This window comes from Moschus berezovskii, chromosome 3, assembly GCF_049115385.1.
Source record: "Moschus berezovskii isolate FMDL1 chromosome 3, NW_MosBer_1.0, whole genome shotgun sequence".
In the NCBI taxonomy this organism is placed as follows: Eukaryota; Metazoa; Chordata; class Mammalia; order Artiodactyla; family Moschidae; genus Moschus; species Moschus berezovskii.
Genome location: NC_142462.1, coordinates 57,199,530 through 57,221,852, shown reverse-complemented (window position 1 = coordinate 57,221,852; position 22,323 = coordinate 57,199,530). Strand labels below are relative to the sequence as shown.

At 41.0% G+C, this 22,323-nt stretch overlaps 1 protein-coding gene across 1 annotated transcript in view; it reads left to right on the top strand.

Moving 5' to 3' along the window:
* Positions 1–22,323, top strand: part of LAMB4 (laminin subunit beta 4) — a 121,479-nt gene that overhangs the window by 67,348 nt on the left and 31,808 nt on the right. Inside the window, 7 exon segments of the mRNA XM_088834345.1 lie at positions 610–787; positions 3,131–3,274; positions 7,571–7,802; positions 8,729–8,886; positions 10,309–10,533; positions 11,396–11,616; positions 16,990–17,086. Of these exon segments, the coding sequence (XP_088690471.1) occupies positions 610–787; positions 3,131–3,274; positions 7,571–7,802; positions 8,729–8,886; positions 10,309–10,533; positions 11,396–11,616; positions 16,990–17,086 (1,255 nt within the window).

Below are 22,323 nucleotides of genomic sequence, written 5' to 3'. Positions count from 1 at the left end.
GCCATAGAAAAGGACAAAACTTTCTAAAGGAGAGTTTTGTGGAATTAGAGTTCCACAGTAATACTACAGAGTGCATCATCTAAGTCATAATATTTTTAATTTTTTATTCTGCGGCATGTGGGCTCAGTACTCGCACTTCTTGGTGTCCAGAGCACAGGCTCAGTAGTTGTGGTACACCAGCTTAGTTGCTCTGTGACATATGGGATTTTTCCGGAACGAGGATCAGACCTGTGTCCCCTGCTTTGGCAGGTGGATTCTTATCCGCTCTACCACCAGGAAAGTCCCCAAGCTGTCATTTCTTAATCCATCACAAGTAGTCTAGTTAGCAATCTTTCAAATCTAAGACAAATTGATTAGCAAGTAAAAAATATGATAATAAAAAGATAAAGGCTTATTTTCTTTGCAATAAGTCAACAAATGTAAATATTTAGTTCAAGATTTCTGAAATAAATTGAAAATCTTAAAATCTTCAGTTGCATGCAATTAAAAGGATGAAATTGAGTCTCTTTTCAACCATGACTCTCATAGATCTAATTATTTTAATAATTGGAATCTTGAACAGGGTCCTAGTATGAATAGAAATCTTTTCTTTTTTCATTATTTTATTAGCTTGGTCTTATTCCCCAAATCAACTCACTGAAGAATTTCTGCAGCAAGCAGGATTTAGATGAATATCAGCTGCACAACTGTGGTGAAATTGCCTCAGCATCAAGACCTCAGGTGCTCCCTGGAGCATGTGAAAGGCTTATAGCCAGTTTGTCTGCCAGGCTGCACAACGGGGCCATGGGTGAGTATCTGTTCAATGGGCTCCGCTGAAGCTCTGTTGTCTATACAAAGGAACATGAGTGAAATGGTTTAATATGTTTTAACTCAACAGCCAATGTAAATACCAATTGCTCAATGATTAGATACACAATGCATTCTCTCCATGTGTTGAAATCACAACTTACAGTACAGAAAAAGTATATAAAAGAAGGGCCTGGCAGTCACTTGGGAAATGCCAGATTTCTGGAACAATGGTCCTAAAATATTTCTTTGGAATCCTGGAATGTTAGGGCTAGAATGAACTATAAACAACCTCTTTCATCCCTCAACCTTCATTTAATAAATGAGACTGAGTCCAAAACTTGAGGTGACTTGCCCATTTCACTAAGCTGTCGAACAGGGTTTCAGCACTTCTGCAATCTAGGTCTGGGTAACACTTTGCTGGGAAGGGGGCACTATCCTGTGCATTGTAAGATGTTTAACAGCAACCCTACCCTCTGCCCACCTGATTTCAGTAGCACCCTCCCCCTAGGTGTGACATCCAAAAATGCCCCCTGACTTTTTCGTATGTCCTCTGGGGAGCAAGACCTCCCCCCTAGCTGAGAATCAGTGCTGTAGAGTGACAGCCACAATGAGAGTCTGGGTTTCCTGAGTTCCAGTCAGATGCTTCTTCCATGCAGGACTCTGGCTTCAGAATGCCCACAACTTCATGAAAGATGGAATAAGGAAAATGAAAGGCATAATCCAGCATCAACATGGATCATCAGGAACTGAAGAAATAATAGCATCAATAAGAATTACATTGGAACAACTAATGATTGGAGTGATCTATTCCAAGCCTTTCAGTAACTTGTTAAGTAATGTTTACTGCTAATTGATGTGTATTAAGTAGTGTTTATTGAGTACTTACTTTGTGCCAAACACTATGCTAAGTACTTCACGGCATGATTGTCTTTAATCCTTATAATCCAAGGAGGTAGAGTGCCGGGAGCCAGCGAGGGAAATCCTACCCATGGCAAAGGTCAATTGGGGAAGAGGCCTGACGGGCAAAGGCTAATCAGGGCTCGAGGAACCCCCTGGACTTACCTGAGCATCTACCCCAAAGAAAACTGGAGTCTGACTGCTTTACTATCTTACGCCTCTTACCAAGTCCTCTAATACTTACAGGGGCTTCCCTCCAACCACCTTTCTCTGAAAACATTAATTCAGAGCTGTAGTTTAAAAGTTCTCCTCGGCTTAATAGGAGTGTTCCAATCCAAGCCCCTCTGATAGCTTTCTAACTTGCATGACAAGTTTGTCCGGGCTCTTACAACTATGAGTGTGACTGTTTATAGCCTCCCAGCCATGCAAGGACAGAAAGCCTAATATTCTAAAATACAGGAATCTGTTGAAGAAGTTAAAATCATTAGAATAGTACTAGAAAAGATTTCATTGTTGAATCAATGCTTGCTGCAGTTTCCTCTATCTATTGTATTCTTGGAAATATATTAATCCTTTGATTTAACCACATCAGATCTTAAGTTAATAAATTCCTTTCTTGCAGCTCACTACACCAGTGCCTTATAGGAATGTAACTTTGTTATGTGTCTACCACCTAACTTTAGGAAAGTCACCTTAAAAGAAAAGTCTTTTACTTGCTAACTAACCTATTGTCAGGAGAGAGGGCCATAAAACTGTTAGCAGGCCCCCTGGCCAGAAGATGATGTAAATCACCTAAAACTTTTATCACACAAAAATAAGCCCTGATCCTGATAAGGGTCAAGACTGCTGACCCCACGTGATTTTGCTGTGACTCCATACCTCCCTTTCTCTGTTTCTTATGCGCATAACTTAGGGTATAAAAGCAGCACTGGAAAATAAAGTTTTGAGCCTTGCTCACTGAAGCTTGGTCTCCCCGTGTCGTTCTTTCTCTTTTTCCATCCTTTTCTCTATTCTCCTTTTTCTGGTTGAGATCCTTGGAGCGCTGGGCCCTCTGAGTTTACTTATCTGCCTGGGCTGCTAAGACCCACTCGAGGGGGTGCCCTGGTGGGGTGCCTCCAGTGATTCGAGAGGGCGCCTGCGGCCTACGTAAACAGAGCAAGCCCCGTGCTGGGGTTTTATTGGTTTCCAGCGTAAACCAAGGAATCATCAGCCCCTGTCTCTCTCTCTCTCTCTCTCTCTCTCTTTCTCTCTCTCTCTCTCTCTCTTTCTCTCTCTCTCTCTGACGCCGACGCCGTTCATCCCGAGGATACCCTGGGTCATATCGGGGCTGGACCCCGATAGTAGAGGTATCCAGTGAGAAAGACAGATCAAAACTAGAGCTACTAACAGGCCGAGGTGCTTTGCCGTCACTTCCTTTCCCTCTAACTTCCTTTGTTCCCTGCAGCTTGCAAGTGTCATCCACAGGGCTCAAAGGGACCCAACTGCAGCCGACTGGGAGGCCAGTGCCAATGTAAGCCTGGTGTGACTGGCCGCTGCTGTGACACGTGCTCAACAGGAAGCTATGGTCTGGGGCAACATGGCTGTCACTGTACATAGCAACACCCAGATGGGGAAAACACACGTGTTCTCAACCTTGGAGTTTTGAAGACGGGAAAGTCAATGTGGGGAGTTTAAAAGGGGTGGAATTGGGAATTTGACTACATTGTTCAGACTATCAATGTAGGTAAAACACTGAAAATTTTTCTGCCACACTTTATCCTTTCATGCAGTGGGCACTGACTGTGTGCAGAGCTCTCTTAGGTACCATGCGTGATGATAGGAACGTAGTAGCCCAGGGAGGATGTGAGAACCCCATGGAGTTGTCTTTGTAACCCCAGCTTTATCACCTGGTGCATAAACCCAGTGGTTGGAAAGGCTAAAACCATGAGATTGGGAAGTTGAAAAGTGGGATGACCCTGTCGCTAAAATGTCACCCTTTCTGCTGCTGGGGTCACAACTAACCTTGGAACTCATTTCATAAGCCACCCACTAATAAAGGCTTAGGTGAGGCTTCATCTGCTGCTGCTGCTGCCAAGTCACTTTAGTCATGTCCGACTCTGTGCGACCCCATAGACGGCAGCCCACCAGGCTCCCCTGTCCCTGGGATTCTCCAGGCAAGAACACTGGAGTGGGTTGCCATTTCCTTCTTCAGAGGCTTCATCTAGCATTGCTAATTCCTTACCGAGACCATCATGTTCAGGGTAAACAGTTCCCTGTTTACAATGTAAACCATTAGTGAAAACACTGCTCCCCACTGAGAAATCTTCCTTGGGAACCATGAAAACACCCAGGTAGGTTAATTCTCCTTCCAAATCAGGGAACATGTCTTTTCAGTTATGATTCAGAGAGAAGTACACCTTCCTGATCATCACCTGGGCATGGTTGTCTACCCAGCAAACAGTGCTTTGGTCCATCATTTCTTTTCCTTTTCTTTAAAAAATTTATGAAATGCTGACACACACAGGAGAAAATATTTCTTCCTTGTACCACCCTGTCAAACAAACAAGCATCACATTTTTGTATAGGGAAGACTGGCTCAAAGAATTCTGCAATTTACCAGAAAAAGATTGAATCTCTATTATCTCACATAGGGAAAAGAAAAATCTAACCATTTAAGTATGGTTCTTCTTATTTTTATAATTGGAAAGTTTGAATCCTAAGTTTCATGGAAGTTTGAATCATTAAAAACATTACTTATTCAGATGCTCTGTATGAACAGCATTTATGACACTTGTTTGAAATGAACAGAGGATAGAATGTCTGAATAAACATTTTTCTGAAGAAGATACACATATGGCCAATAGCTACATAAAAAGATGCTCAGGATCGCTGGCCATCAGAGAAATGCAAATCAAAACCACAATGAGATATCACCTCATGTCTACTAGAAATTCTATTACCAAAAAAGACAAGAAATAATGAGTGTTGGCAAGGATGTGTAGAAAAGGGAACCCTGTACACTAGGAATGTAAATTGGTGCAGCTACTATGAAAAACAGTATGGTGGTTCCTCAAAAACTTAAAAAGAACTACCATATGATCCAGCAGTTCTACTTCTGGGTATTTATGCAAAGAAAATGAAAATACTAACTTGGAAAGATACTTGCACCCTCTTGTCCACTGCAGCATTATTTACAGTAGCCAAGGTATGGAAACAACCGAAGTTTCCACCAACAGATGAATAAATAAAATGTGATGTATATATAGATATGTATTTCCATGATATAGTATATGATATATAGATCCTAATAGATGATGCTGTGAAAGTGCTGCACTCAATATGCCAGCAAATTTGGAAAACTCAGCAGTGGCCACAGGACTGGAAAAGGTCAGTTTTCATTCCAATCCCAAAGAAAAGCAATGCCAACGAATGCTCAAACTACCACACAATTGCACTCATCTCACATGTTAGTAAAGTAATGCTCAAAATTCTCCAAGCCAGGCTTCAACAATACATGAACCGTGAACTTCCAGATATTCAATCTGGATTTAGAAAAGGCAGAGGAACCAGAAATCAAATTGCCAACATCTGCTGGATCATTGAAAAAGCAAGAGAGTTTCAGAAAAGCATCTATTTCTGCTTCATTGACTATGCCAAAGCCTTTGACTGTGTGGATCACAACAAACTGTGGAAAATTCTGAAAGAGATGGGAATACCAGACCAGCTGACCTGCCACTTGAGAAACCTGTATTCAGGTCAGGAAGCAACAGTTAGAACTGGTCATGGATAACAGACTGGTTCCAAATAGGAAAAGGAGTACGTCAAGGCTGTATATTGTCACCCTGCTTATTTAACTTATATGCAGAGTATATCATGAGAAACGCTGGGCTGGATGAAGCACAAGTTGGAATCAAGACTGCTGGGGAAAATATCAATAACTTCATATGTGCAGATGACACCACCCTTATGGCAGAAAGTGAAGAAGAACTAAAGAGCCTCTTGATGAAAGTGAAAGAGGAGAGTGGAAAAGTTGGTTTAAGACTCAACATTCAGAAAACTAAGATCATGGCATCTGGTCCCATCACTTCATGGGAAATAGATGGGGAAACAGTGTCAGACTTTAATTTTTTGGGCTCCAAAATCACTACAGATGGTGACTGCAGCCATGAAATTAAAAGATGCTTGCTCCTTGGAAGAAAAGCTATGACCAACCCAGACAGCATATTAAAAAGCAGAGGCATGACTTTGCCAACAAAGGTCTGTTTAGTCAAAGCTATGGTTTTTCTAGTAATCATATATGAATGTGAGAGTTGGACTATAAAGAAAGTGAATGCCAAAGATCTGATGCTTTTGAACTGTGGTGTTGGAGAAGACTTTTGAGAGTCCCTTGGAATACAAGGAGATCCAACCAGTGCATCCTAAAGAAAATCAGTCCTGAATATTCATTGGTAGGTCTGATGCTGAAGCTGAAACTTCAATGCGTTGGCCACCCTATATGAAGAACTGACTCATTTGAAAAGATCCTGATGCTGGGGAAGATTGAAGGTAGGAGGAAAGGGGGACAACAGAGGATGAGATGATTGGATGAGATGGTGTCACTGACTCAATGGACATGAATTTGAGTAAACTCCGGGAGTTGGTGATGGACAGGGAGGCCTAGTGTGCTATAGTCCATGGAAAGAGTGTGCTATAGTCTGTGCAAAGAGTCAGACACTACTGAGTGACTGAACTAAGCTGAACTGATACATACATCCATAATATAATAATGGAATATTATTCAGTCATTTTTAAAAAGAGGAATCTTGACATTTGCGGCAACTTGAATGTACCTAGAGGGTTCATGCTGAGTGAAATAAGTCAGATAGGAGACGACAAATCCTGTGTGATTGAGTTTTCTTTATTTTTATTTTTTTATTTTATATGAGAAGATAGTCGATTAACAATATCGTGTTAGGTTCAGGTGTACAGCAAAGTGATTCAGTTATGTATGTACATGTATCGTAGTAGTATGTACCTGTCAATTCCAAACTCCCAATCTATCCCTCCTGTCTACCCTTTACCCTTGGTAATCATAAGTTTGCTCTCTAAGAGTATGATCTCATTTATATGTGAATCTAAAACAAACAAAAATCAAGTTCATGGATATAGAACACCAATAGATTAGTGGTTGCCAGAGGTGAGGTGGGCAAAATGAGGGAACAAAGTCAAAAGGTACAAACTTCCAACTATATAATAAGTAAGTCATGGGAATGTAATGTAGTGCATGGTGACTTTAGTTAATAATACTGTATTCTATATTTGAAAGTTATAAGAGAACAAATCCTAAAAGATCTCATCACAAGACAAATATTGTAACTGTGTGTCATGACAGATATTAATTAGACTTAATGATGATGATCATTTTGCAATATAAACAAATATGGAATCATTATGTAGTACACTTGAAACTAACATAATCCTTTCACAATTAAAAAAAAAAAACAACACTGCAGTTGTCCACAACATACTGTTGATCACATGAAATCAGTGAATTCTTATTAACAAATCATATGTAACTGGGTGCAGGAGACACAAGAGACACAAGACTGATCCCTCTGTTGGGAAGATACCCTGGAGTAGGAAATGGCAACCCACTCCAGTATTCTTCCTGGAAAATTCCATGGACAGAGGAGCCAGGTGGGCTACGGTCCATGGGGTTGCACAGAGCCAGATATAACTTGCCAACTGAGCACGTATAACTGGACCCTCTACATGCAAGGCTCGATTCTAAGCACGGTATGGACTCAAATTTATTTACCTAGATCGGGTTGATACAGTAAGTTAGAAATTAGATCAGAACTGTGACTCTCTCACTGACCCACCACTAGCCCCTTGACCCTGACAGGTTTCTCTTTGTTTTGCTCAGCTTGTCACTGCCACCCGCAAGGCTCAAAGAGCGCCATATGTGACCAAATAACAGGACAGTGCCCCTGCCACGGAGAGGTGGCCGGCCACCATTGTGATGGGTGCCTGGCAGGCTACTTCGGATTTCCCCACTGCTGCCCCTGCCTTTGTAATGGGTTCACTGAACTTTGTGATCCAGAAACCGGGTCATGCTTCAACTGTGGCGGATTTACAACTGGGAGAAACTGTGAAAGGTATGGAATTCATATGCACTTTTTTTTTCTTTTTGCTCTTTCACAACATTCTCTAAAGGACCACTGAGTAGAGAATCAATTGTATTGAAGTGTAGAGTGATGGCAACGGGCGGGGGAAGATAGAGTGTCATTTCATCATCCTTCAAAATCTTGTTATGAACTGGACTTTGATAAATCAGTAACATGCATTTGCCTGGCACCTTGCTTTTTATATCCCTAAAATATGCATGTAAATTAGATTCTGTGATATCCAGTTTAACGACTAAGCTGTGGGACTTTCAATATGAAGCAGAAAACCTTTCTACAGAGCAAATGAGCATCTTCTAAAATGTTGAGTGTTAAGAGTTGCATTGTCCTCAGTTCAGTTCAGTTCAGTCTCTCAGTCGTGTCCAACTCCTTGTGACTCCATGGACTGCAGCGCACCAGGCCTCCCTGTCCATCACCAGCTCCTGGAGTTTACCCAAACTCATGTCCATTGAGTCGGTGATGCCATCCAACCATCTCATCCTCTGTCATCCCCTTCTCCTCCCACCTTCAATCTTTCCCAGCATCAGGGTCTTTTCTAATGAGTCAGTTCTTCGCATCAGGTGGCCAAAGTATTGGAGTTTCAGCTTCAACATCAGTCCTTCCAATGAACACCTAGGACTGATCTCCTTTAGGATGGACTGGTAGGATCTCCTTGCAGTCCAAGGGACTCTCAAGAGTCTTCTCCAATACCACACTTCAAAAGCATCAATTCTTCGGTGCTCAGCTTTCTTTATAGTCCAACTCTCACATCCATACACGACCACTGGAAAAACCATAGCCTTGACTAGACGGACCTTTGTTAGCAAAGTAATGTCACTGTCCTAAAGCACAGCAAATCTACGTTGGCTAACATGAGCTTTTGCTGGGAACATCTTAGTAAAAAGAATTTGCCTTGACAGATGCATCGATGGTTACTATGGAAATCCTTCTTCAGGACAGTCCTGCAGTCCTTGCCCGTGTCCAGATGTTCCCTCCAGCAATCGGTATTTTGCCCATTCCTGTTATCAGAATCTTTGGAACTCTGATGTAATCTGCAATTGTCTTCAAGGTTATGCAGGTATGCGGTATACTTCATGATGTTGTTTTTCCTTCTCATCCTACATTGCTATCTAAAAAATGATCACATATTCATAATTTATCTGCCTTGGAAAAATCAGTGATACAGGATATAATAGGATAATGGTAAGAAGACACAATTTGGTAAATTACTACTTTTCAGAACAAAGAATTTGAATGGTTCAAAAACCAGTGATAAAAACTCTTATCACAGAGCTTATATTTTTAAATGATGGTCTGGAAAACTGACCAAATGAGTTCAAATCAAAATAATTTATTTAAAATCATGATGTGTTCTGTAATATAAATATGTGATTAAGTGTTATATATTGATATATATATATATAAAACACAAAAATTTTTAATAAAAATCATTCAAATTCTTTCTTTATATAATTTCAAGTAATCAATTTGATTGATATTTCACAGATATAACTGATTTTTTTCAGATGTCTTAAAGCACCAATTTGGGTAATGTACAGATACTGCAAAAATTAATTCAATATCTGTGTCTGTCCCACAATCAAAAATTTTATTTAAGGGGTTTAAGCACAAGTACAAATATACAATACAAACAAGCAAAAAAATCATGAAGTCTGTATGATTTAATGATATAAAAGTATGGCATTATTTTCTTTATTATAATTACCATTGTGATAAATCACATGGCCATTGCTTTTCTTATTTATTGCCTCAGGTTACATATGTCTCTAGTTAATCTTACAGCCTCTTCTCCATGTACACTCTGGGTTGGTTGGTCAGCTCTTAAGAGCTGAGACCATGGTTGAGCTATGAGACCACTTCTAAATGGAATAAACCAAAAAATGGAAGGTGGACCCAGGGTTTGGGCACCTAAACATTGGCAGTTGCCTTCGTAATTGAAAGAATAGAGTGTAGGAGAGATGGGATCGTTTTTCCACTATCTTTCATGGAAATACCCTCAAAGTGTCCTATAAAGGTTATTTTAAAAACCCTCAGAGGTTCAGATGTCAGGAAAACTACTCACCCCTCTGCACCTCCAGGCGTGTTATCTTGGGCTGCTGCTGTTTCGCCTCTAAGACTGGGTGAGGGTTGGAGAGCCACATGGAGAACGCGGGCTGAGGCTAGTGTTGGATCCAGAGGCATATTTGAGTGGTTTTGGTTATTTGAGGACCCAGGAATCCTGAACTCACAACTCTGTGTTTTTTTAAGAAAGACTAAAGTCTGTTATTCACCAAGAACTTTCTATATCCAAATAACCTTTTTATTCTCTGAATGGATAGTAAATGAAAACGGTTTTAATTTAGAACACTTTCTCTTATTCATCTCAAATATGCGACCTTTCATAATCCCCAGAGGAGTCCAATTATCCACATCACTCTCCTCACATATGCGCGCACACACACTTCTTATCTCATTCTCTTTTCTTCTCCCCTTCTTTCAGGTGTGCAGTGTGGAGCATGCTCTGCTGGTTTCTATGGAAATCCAAGAATTTCCGGAGCACCCTGCCGGCCATGTGCCTGTAACAACAACATTGATGTAACTGATCCAGGGTCCTGCAGCCCAGTCACAGGGGAGTGCCTTAAATGTCTGTACAACACTCAGGGCCCCAGCTGCCAGCTCTGCAAACCAGGTTACTTTGGATCGGCCCTCAATCAGACCTGCACGAGTAAGTCTGCAAAGCTCTTGGCAGGAAATGTGGCAGCTTGAACTGTGGTAGCAACTCCTGTACTCATTTCAGTTAGGTCCGTAGTGCCAGCACCCACAGAGAATGGGCTGATGTCCTGAACTCAGCAACAGAAATGGGTGCAGTGCACATGAAGCTCAGTGTGTCATTACAGTAATAACTCACTGGTGGTGTAAGTTTGCCTTTTGTAACTGCACACTTCAGCACATGCCCTGGAGGATTTGAAGTCTTCTTTCTCAGAGTACCCTGTGCACTCTGCCAGAATCACCTAGGGATGGAGGTTGAGAATCATTATGCAGATTGCTGGACTGTGCCTCAGACCTCAGAGAATTGGATCTCTGGGGGGTGGAGCCCAGGAATCTGCATTGTAACCATCTCATCAACCAGACTTTAATGTATAAAGAGGAGAATCTCTGATGTAGAAGAGGACAAGGGTTTAATTCCATGATAAAGAAAGACAAGGAATATGCTATTCATCTTTAGGAAATATTTTAATTATTTCAGTTCACCCAAGTCAATTTAGTAAACCATTTGTTTTTAGATCATTGGCTTAAGTGGAACTTTGGTGACTGATGTGAGGAAACAGTGAGACTTTCATTCATCCTAATTATGAGCTCTTGGAACATAGTTGGCTGAACCATAGGAAATTATAGTTGGGGGAGATCAAAAACAGTTGAATGAATTCAACCTACTTAGATTCTTTGATAAATTGTGTTCTTGTAAAATGCTTCTTCCTTGGGCGTTTTAAAGAAATGATGCCTTCATTCTAAAAAGCTATTTGTATGGGTTGTTGACTGCCAGTGTTATCATGGATTCACCCCCAGTGATGGCTCCATGCTTCTAGGGTGCTCTTGTCATCCTTCTGGTGTGAGTCCCACTGAGTGTCCCCCCAGTGGGGAAGCTTGTTTCTGTGACCCTGACACTGGCACGTGCCCATGTCTGCCCAGCGTCACAGGCCAGACCTGTGACCATTGTGCTGATGGATACTGGAATCTGGTCCCTGGCAGAGGATGTCAGCCATGCGATTGTGATCCGCGGACCTCGCTCAGCAGCCGCTGTGACCAGGCAAGAAACGTTCAACTCCCTGTGGTGTCAGAATGAGACACAGCGGGGAGACATGCTTTCTAAACATGTAAAGAGTGTTTTCTTTATGTATTGCTGTTAATCAGGGTTTTTAGAGAGGTTTGGCCTTTTATGGGCACAGAGTCTGCATTTATCAAGGAATGAAAAGCACCAAAGAAGAGAGTAAGGGTCTGAAAGTTAAGGTCTGCCCCGTTCAGCTTTCTCCAGTCCTCAGTGTGACTGGGCAAGTCAAGATTCAAACACAGCAAATCACAATCTTTTCTTTCACTGTTTCGTACATAGAAGCATAGGGAAGCCCCAAGAAATCCATTATTAATCAGAATTGATTACTAACCAGAATGAAAATTGGGTGTCTTCAGAATCCATGATTCCATCTTTAAAAATCAAGCTGTCATTCCCATGGTTCACCAGTTGCTTTCAGTTCAGTTCAGTCGCTCAGTCGTGTCCGACTCTCCGTGACCCCATGAATCACAGCACGCCCCTGCCTGTCCATCACCAACTCCCGGAGTTCACTCAAACTCATGTCCACAGAGTCGGTGATGCCATCCAGCCATCTCATTCTCTGTCGTCCCCTTCTCCTCCTGCCCCCAACTATTCCCAGCATCAGAGTCTTCTCCAGTGAGTCAGCTCGTCGCATGAGGTGGCCAAAGTATTGTAGTTTCAGCTTTAGCATCAGTCCCTCCAATGAACACCCAGGATTGATCTCCTTTAGGATGGACTGGTTGGATCTCCTTGCAGTATAAGGGACTCTCAAGAGTCTTCTCCAGCACCACAGTTCAAAAGCATCAATTCTTCGGCGATCAACTTTCTTCACAGTCCAACTCGCACATCCATACATGACCACAGGAAAAACCATAGCCTTGACTAGACGGACCTTGGTTGGCAAAGTAATGTCTTTGCTTTTTAATATACTATGAAGGTTGGTCATAACTTTCCTTCCAAGGAGTGTCTTTTAATTTCCTGGCTGCAGTCAGCATCTGCAGTGATTTTGGAGCCCAAAAAAATAAAGTCTGACACTGTTTCCACTGTTTTTCCATCTATTTCCCATGAAGTGATGGGACCAGATGCCATGATCTTTGTTTTCTGAATGTTGAGCTTCAAGCCAACCTTTTCACTCTCCTCTTTCACTTTCATCAAGAGGCTTTTGAGTTCCTCTTCACTTCCTGCCATAAGGGTGGTGTCATCTGCGTATCTGAGGTTATTGATATTTCTCCCAGCAATCTTGATTCCAGCTTGTGCTTCTTCCAGCCCAGTGTTCCTCATGATGTACTCTGCATATAAGTTAAATAAGCAAGGTGACAATATACAGCCTTGACGTACTCCTTTTCCTATTTGGAACCAGTCTGTTGTTCCATGTACAGTTCTGACTGTTTCTTCCTGACCTGCATACAGGTTTCTCAAGAGGCAGGTCAGGTGGTCTGGTATTCCCATCTCTTTCAGAATTTTCCACAGTTTATTGTGATCCACACAATCAAAGGCTTTGGCATAGTCAATGAAGCAGAAATAAATGTTTTTCTGGAACTCTCTTGCTTTCTCCATGATGCAGCGGATGTTGGCAATTTGATCTCTGGTGCCTCTGCCTTTTCTAAAACCTGCTTGAACATCTGGGAGTTCACGGTTCACATATTGCTGAAGCCTGGCTTGGAGAATTTTGAGCATGACTTTACTAGCGTGTGAGATGAGTGCAATTGTGAAGTAGTTTGAGCATTCTTTGGCATTGCTTCTCTTTGGGATTGGAATGAAGACTGACCTTTTCCAGTCCTGTGGCCTTACATATGGTTAAAAAAGATTTCCTCTTATTTTATTTATCTCCAAGCTACCAGACCAGCAGCAATTGTTTCTAGAGAATGCAGTCTAGGAGCAAATCTTTATTTTTTCACGTACAATTAACTCTACACTTAACTGCACATATGGTTTTCAGTCAACAAAACAAAGAGAATGAAAAGTTTTTAAAGAATATTAACATTATTTATGTAAAAAAAATTTCATGATAAGGTTTTTTGCTTAGTAAATATATTCTTTGAAACACTTTTCACATTAATAGAGATGTGAAAAGAGGGTAAAGCAATGATAAGTTTTAGAGTCAAATCCACAGTATAGGGATTAGGGCTTAATTAAAATCAAAATGCTCATTTCAGAAGCTAGAATATTCCCAATTAATAAGTATGTCTCACCTCCAATTTCAACTCCACTGTTCAACTTATTAAAGGTCAAATTTTGTAGAAGTAAAGTTTTAAAGTAGTTCTTATAGATAGAATGGGTTTTCCCTTCTCTTTTTCTTTATCCGACCTTCCTTCCTCCAACCCATATCCACACAAATGCACACCATGGCCTTTTTTTCCTTAATAACTTTTTATATTAAGATAGACTTAGGTTTTTACAGAAATGTTATGAAGGTAGAGAAGATGTACCCCACGGGGACCAAGTTTTCTCTATCATTAAATTTATTATATATTAGTATGGTGTATTTCTCATAATTACTGAATTAGTGTTGATACATTATCATTAACTAGTGTTCATAAGTTATTCATATTTGATTAGTTTTTTATCTGATGCCCTTTTTCTGTTCCAAGACTTCAGACCCCACATGACATTTAGTCATCGTATCTCCTTAGGTTGCTCTTTGTTGTGATGGTTTTTTAGACTTTCCTTATTTTTGATACCATAACAGTTTTGAGTATTTTGTAAAATGTCCTTCAGTTCACATTTATTTGTATGTCTCTCTCATGGTAAGACTTGGATTATGGATTCTGAGAAAAAGATGACCCGTGGAGGTAAAGTGCTGTTCTCATCACATCACATCAAAGCCATACACTGATTACATAACTTATCACTGCTGACCTGAATCTTGACCACCTGGCTGAAGCACTGCGTGTCAGGTTTCTCTACTGTAAAGTGATCCCTTTGCTCTTTTCCATACTGCACTCCTTGGGAAGAAATCACTAAGCACAGTACCACACTTAAGGAATAGGGAGTTATGCTGTGTCTCCTTGAGGGCAGAGTATCTCCATAAATTATTCTATTCTTCTGCACCGGAATTTTGTCTGTAGTTTCCCATTTCTTCATTTATGTAGTCATTTTTTATATCAGCGAACTCAAGGATATTTGTACTATACTTTGAGTTATAAATCAACACTACTTAATTTTGTTTTTCAAGTTGTTTCAGCTTTGGTCATGGGAAACTTTTTCAGTTGGTTTCTTTAGGCCTTTGACATACCTCAGTATTGTTGGTGTGTGTGTGTGTGTGTGTTTTAAGTACCTCCCTAGTTTTTGCACTGCAAGATGCTCTAAGCCCCTTTTGTGTATTTCCTGCCTCTGCCCTAGAATCAGCCATCTCTTTAAGGAGCACTGGTTCCTTCTATTGGAGAATGATGTTGGAAACCAAGATCTGGGCACTTTAGGACCATGACTGTTTCATATGCTCCTCTCCACTCACCACACCTGCAGCCACCAACCACAGATTAGCAGATTTCCACACGCTGCTTGGCTCCTTAATTCACGAGGAAGTTCTCATGCTCATGACATCACTGTCTGGTATGCTTCTCAGACTTTTTGGGAAGCATATTTGTAGGAGCACTTGGCAATGACCACAGTTCAGCCATGGAGGCTAAGGGAAGCCTACAAAGCTGGAAATCAGATAGTGTTGGTTTAACCAAAGACCTGCTTATGACGAGGGTAATTGGGGTAATCTGGTCCACAGGGGATTCCTTGGGGAAGTTTGCTCTTTAAACACTTTCATTGGAGTATAGAAGAGCCACACGATCACTGAGATTTCCAGCTGTTTAAACAACTACTGATAAATGTCTTTGTGTTGGCCAGTAGGTGGTCCTTAGTGCATTCTTAGAGAAGCAAATGTGCTATGCAATATTTTCATCACCAGTTTTGATGGAGAAACATACCTATCAAATTTGCAGATACTACAAAATCGTAAGTTAATATGATCAAGACAGAACAAGAGACAAGATATTTTACAACTGTCTTATTGACTGGAAACAAGATGACATGTCAGTGGAGTAAAAATAAAGTTTTGCAATTGGGTTTTTTAAATCCATTGCATAAATACAGAGAGGGAGTAATAACTTGGCACCAGTTTGTGTGAAAAACATCTGGGAGATTTTCATTGTGTTCTGCAAGTGAGCCAGTGGTGCGACTTGGCTGCCAAAGAGGGGATACCCATTCAGGCAGGAGTGGGAGTGCCACACCCAGCTCCAGGGCAGCCTCTCTTGTCCCATTTGTCCTCTGTACTGGTCAGAAGACTCCCAGGAACATTGTTGTTATTTCTGAGTACCACATTTTAAGCACTGTATTGACAAACTAGTACTTGTGGATAGTGGAGAACCTTGTTATTTTTTGATGAAGTCTTACGGGTGATTGATTTAAAACAACGAAGCATATACAAGTTGAGAACGGCCACCTCTAGTTGGGAGATGGACTGTACAAAGGAAGAGGGAAGCTATATGTTTTGTGCAATTTCCTTAAGACTGGGCTTAGAACAATGGGAACAAGTTACAAGGAGCAGATTCTGCATCAACATACGGAAAGCATTGCCCACCCAACAGTCAAAGACAATGTGGCAACATGACAACTCTTGGGACTACAGGTTCCTGCAGCTCCCTATATTTGAGCAAAAGCCAGTGATGGGTAGAAGCTTTAGTAGTCCAGTCAGTTTAAGAATTCAGCTACTTCTGGCGTCGTTAGCAGATTTGGTCACGTATAATGTAGGACCACAACAATAGTGATTTGCTTTGTGTTTTTTCCCATTAATTTTCTAATCTCCTCAGTGTTCAGAAAATCTGGCCAAGAATCCAGTTGGGAGGATACAGAGTTCAGCCCTCCCTCCAAAATACAGTTAAATAATTGTCACTAAATGATTAAACTTCATTTACAAAAAAAAAAAAGTTTGTGAAGGAAAAACACTAGCCCAATTGGGAGAGGCTCCAATTTACATTTCATAATGGAAACATTTACCAAACTTATAGATGGATGTTAAAACCAGGTCTTTGGTCTCTCTCTCTTAGGGGAGAACTCCCAGAACCGTAGAGGAGAAGAATGTGGCCCATTTCCTAATATGTGTTTTGTTTTCATTTACATCTGTGGCTGTTTCCCAGTTTGAGGCCACCTGTCCCTGAACAGCTGGAAACAGGCGGTATATTCAAGAGCCCTCAGCCAAAACACATTAACTCTTGATCCTTGGTGTTGTCGGGGGTGGTTGCTGGCCATGGGAATCCTCCTCCTGCCTCTGCACAGCTGTATGTCCTAAATCACTGGAGGGAAAAGTTGTTTTGTATTAATTTGCTTTTTTCTTTTTTTAGATCATAAAGCTTGTCAATTTCTTACCCATGACCATTCTCACAGCTTACAGGCCAATGTCCGTGTAGATTAGGCTATGATGGGAAACGCTGCTCTGAGTGTGAGGAAAATCATTATGAGGATCCCCTAGGGCGATGCATTTGTAAGTATTGGTTCTAAAAATGTGAGTACGGTCAACCTGGTCCTACCACAGGCTTGCTGTGAACCAACTGAATTTTAAATTCCTTTATTTGGTAGAAAATTCACAAACTTTTAAAACAATTTTCTATGAGATATTAATAAAATGAAAGCTGTATAAGCCAATTAGATTTCTCTTTTTTCTTTTCCATTATGGTTTTCCACAACATATTAAATACAGCTCCCTGGGCTATATAGTGTGGGCTTCCCAGGTGGCACTAGTGGTAAAGAATTCACCTGCCAATGCAGGAGACATCAAGAGACTCCAGTTCCATCCCTGGGTTGGGAAAATCCCCTGGAGGAGGGCGTGGCAATCCACTCCAGTAGTCTTGCCTGGAGAATCCCATGGACAGAGGAGCCTGGCAGGCTATAGTCCATAGAGTCGCACACAGTCGGACACAACTGAAGTGACTTAGCACACACACACACACGTGCTATATAGTAGGATCTTGTTGTTTATCCATCCTATATATAATAGTTTGCGTTTGCTAATCCCAAACTCCCAATCCGTCCCCTCCCCCTTGGCCACCAAAGTCTGTTCTCTGAGTCTATTTCTGTTTTGTAAAATAAATTCGTGTCACGTTTTAGATTCCACATGTAAGTAACACCATATGGTATTTGTCTCCCTCTTTCTCACTTATTTCACTTAGTATGATTATCTCTAGGTCCATCCACATTGCTGCAAATAGCATTACTTCATTCTCTTTATGGCTATGTAGTGTTCCATTATGTATATGTACCATGTCTCTTTATGCCATCCATTTAGGTACATTTAGGTTGTTACCATGTCTTGACTATTGTGAATAGTGCTGCTATGATCATAGGGGTGTATGTATCTTTTTTGAATTATAGTTTTGTCCAGCCATATGCCCAGGAGTAGAATTGCTAGACCATATGACAACTCTATTTTTAGTTTTTTGAGTAACCTCCGTGAGGTTCTCCATAGTGGCTGTACCAATTTACATTCCCACCAACAGTGTAGAAGGGTTCCCTTTTCTCCACACTTCTCCAGCATTTGTTGTTTGTAGGTTTTTTTATACATAATTGTATTTATTATTTTTGGCTGTGCTGAGTCTTCCTCGCTGTGCAGGCTTTCCCGAGTTGTGCAGAGTGGGAGTACTTTCTAGTTGCGTTGCCCTGGCTTCTCATTGCGGTGCTTCTCTTGTTGTGAAGCACAGGCTCTAGGGTGCGAGGGCTTCAGTTGCCGTGCTGGCTCAGTAGTTCCAGTTCCTGGGCTCTAGTGTACAGCTCAATAGTTGTGGCTTATTTGCTCTGTGGTATGTGGGATCTTCCGGGATCAGGGATCGAATCCATGTCTCCTGCAGTGGCAGGCAGATTCTTTACCACTGAGCCACCATGGAAACCCTAGACATTTTCATGATGATCATGTGACCAAAATAAGGTGATACCTCATTGTAGTTTTGATTTGCATTTCTCGACTCTTGAGAGTCCCTTGTACTGCAAGGAGATCCAACCAGTCCATTCTAAAGGAAATCAATCCTGGGTGTTCATTGGAAGGACTGATGCTAAAGCTGAAACTCCAATACTTTGGCCACCTCATGCGATGAGTTGACTCACTGGAAAAGACTGATGCTGGAAAAGGTTGGGGGCGGGAGGAGAAGAGGACGACAGAGAATGAGATGGCTGGATGGCATCACCGACTCTGTGGACATGAGTTTGGGTGAACTCCGGGAGTTGGTGATGGACAGGGAGGCCTGGCGTGCTGTGATTCATGGGGTCGCGGAGAGTCGGACACGACTGAGCCACTGAACTGAACTGAACTGAATAATTAGCAATGTTAAGCGTCTTTTCATGTGCCTGTTGGCCATCTGTATGTCTTCTTTAGAAAAATGTTTGTTTAGGTCTTCTGCCCTTATTTCAATTGGGTTGTTTGGTTTTCTTTGTTTTGTTTTGTTATTGAGTTGTGTGAGCTGCTTGTATATTTTGGAAATTAAGCCATTGTTGATCATGTCATTTGCAAATATTCTCTCCCAGTCCACAGATTGTCTTTTCATTTTGTTTATGGCTTCCTTTGCTGTGCAAAAGCTTATAAGTTTGATTAGGTCCCATCTGTTTATTTTCATTTTTATTTCCATTGCCTTGGGAGACTGACCTAAGAAAACACTAGTATGATTTATGTCAGAGAATATTTTGCCTAAGTTCTCATCTAGGAATTTTATGGTATCATGCTTTATATTTGAAAATTCACAAATTTTAATCTTAGTTTTGAAAAAAAAAAGTATTTTTAGCCCTTAAAATTTTTTTCTCTTATATTAAAACTTTGCACTATATTGAATGTTAGGTTATATTAAAATTCCTCAAAGTTGTTAATATGGAACAGATTTTTGAGGTTATAACTTGTAGCCAATTTTCTGCTATCTGGAAGCATGCTGACAAAAACAGCTAATTTGGATCAAGGTAGAGGCTGGGAAATGGATCATAAGAAGCCAGCAGAGCAGATGTTTCCTTAACATGGCTTTTATAACTTGGGGTCTGTCACAGATTCATTCATTTATTTATTTAAAAATATTCACAGAGCGTCTACTGGGTACTCAGGGTAGTGAACAAAGAAGGCAAGGCCTCCAAACCTGAGGAGTTTGTTTCCTAGTGCCTTTCATTCCATTAGCACTAGTTATAGGATTTAAAGCAGGGCTGTTTATTTTTATTTATTTATTCTTAATACACAGCTAGTGCTCCTGGCATCTTTAAAAAATGAGATTGTCTTTTTATTTCTTTTTTGGCTGCGCCTCACAGTATGTGGGTTCTCAGTTCCTGGACAAGGGATTGAACCCATGTCCCCACAGTGGAAAAGTGGAGCTTTAACCTCTGGACTGCCAGAGAATTCCCAGGGCAAGGCTATTTCATACTACTTTCTGCAAACGTGGAACCATTTTACATCTGAACTATCCAGTGCAGGGAACACTAGTTGTATTGAGCACTTGCACTGTGGCTAGTGCAAGTGAGAAAAACAATTGTTTATTTCATTTAATCCATTCGTATTTAAATAGCACATGTGGTTAGTAGCTACCATATTGGACACTGCAAATGTAGGGTCTGGGTTGGTTCTAGGAGGAGGGATTTTTGAATCTCTCTTTGAAATCCACTTCCAAAAGAAGTCAAACTAAAGAAATATCAGGTGTGATGGACTTATCATTGCGGTCACTTCTATTCTATGTAGCCACATATGGGAACTCTTTCTTCCTGTCCATTCCTTTATAAATGTGCTTTTGTGGTTTAAAAAAAAAAGTCTTTGGTTTTATGCCACATTCAAAGATGCAGTTTTCCAAGTGGAACTGCTACTTTAAAAACCAGGAAGGAATGTTGGCTCTTAGAAAATCTTTCTTAGAGAGCCTGTATTCCTGTGTCCCGCTAATATTTTAATAATCTTATTTTATAAAAATGCTTTCATAGAGGAAACTTTGCAAATGGTCAGCTCAGGCTACAGACCCCACTAGTGCTCCTGAAGAAGAACAGATTATAAGGGGGAGCCTTGGCCTCCAGGTGGTGAAATGCACAGAGTCCCCCCAAGGGGTTCCTGCAGAGGCCTCTGGACCAAAACAAATGGGCCAGACAGATGATGTGTATTGAAGGAGCCTAGTGTGTTAATCCAGAGAAGTCAATGGCAAGCCACTCCAGTACTCTTGCCTAGAAAATCGCATGGACAGAGGAGCCTGGTGGGCTGCAGTCCATGGGGTCGCTACGAGTAGGACTCGACTGAGCGACTTCACTTTCACTTTTCACTTTCACACATTGGAGAAGGAAATGGCAACCCACTCCAGTGTTCTTGCCTGGAGAATCCCAGGGACAGTGAAGCCTGGTGGGCTGCCATCTATGAGGTCGCACAGAGTCGGACACAACTGAAGCGACGCAGCAGCAGCAGCAGTGTGTTAATCAGTTTTTATTTGTAATTGGCATTATTCCCACTCAGGCTGCCAAATGGATTTTTAAATCACTTGTTCCTTGCAGTTAAGCCTGTGGCATAGGCTAGTGATTCCGTGACCTTTTGGAAATTGCTTCAATAATAATAATAATTGCTTCAAATAACTTCAGTAGCTCTCTTCATCCTCCATCCTTAGTTGTAATCAACAACCTACTCATCTGAAGTGCATGTAGTATCAGGTTTGGTTCAGTTCAGTCGCTCAGTCGTGTCCGACTCTCTGCGACCCCATGAATCACAGCACACCAGGCCTCCCTGTCCATCACCAACTCCCGGAGTTCACTCAAACTCAGGTTAGGGGAGAGTTTTTGTTTATTTTTTGGCTACACTGCATGGTTATGGATCTGCTCCTAGACCAGTGACTGAACCCAAGCCCTCGGCAGTGAAAACATGCAGTCCTAACCACTGGACCACCAGGGTGTCCTAACTATTGGACCACCACCTAACATCCAAGGTGTTTTTCTGTTTGTTTTTCTTTTAATTAAGATGGTAAATTTAATGTTCCCCATTTTTTGAAAAGACTTTTTTTAGAGCAGTTTTAGGTTCACAGGAAAATTGAGAGGAAGGCAGAGATTTCCCATATGTACTCCCAGACCCTACATATACATGACCTCCCTCATTATCAACCTCCCCACAAGAGTGGTACATTTGTTACAATTGATGAACCTATACTGATACATTGTAATCATCAAAGCTCATAGTTTATATTAGGGTTGACTTGGTATTGGGTGACACTCACAGGTGACAAACGAGGTATATCTATCAGCATAGTGTCATACAGAGTATTTCCACTGCCTTAAAAATCCTCTGTGCTTTGCCTTCTGTCCATCCTTACACACCCCTTAACCTCTGGCAACAACTGATCTGTTTACTGTCTCTATAGTTTTGCCTTTTCAGAATATCCTATAGGTTGGAATCATATAACAATATGTAATTTTTCAAAGTGACTTCTTTCATTTAGTACTAAGCCCCTAAGGTTTCTCCATGCTTTTTTATGGCTAAACATTCATTTATTTTTAATGCTGAATAATATTTAATTGTCTGGATGTATCACAGTTTCTTTATCCATTCACCTAGACATCTTGGTTATATCTAAGTTGGCAATTATGCATAAAGTTGCTATAAACATCCATTTGTCGGTTTTTATGTGGACGTGTTTTTAATTCCTTTGGGTAAATACCAAAGGGAGATTCCACACACACTTTTTTGAGACAGAACATTCTTTCTTATGTAAGGAAGACAGCACATCCAGCCAGGCTGGGTTT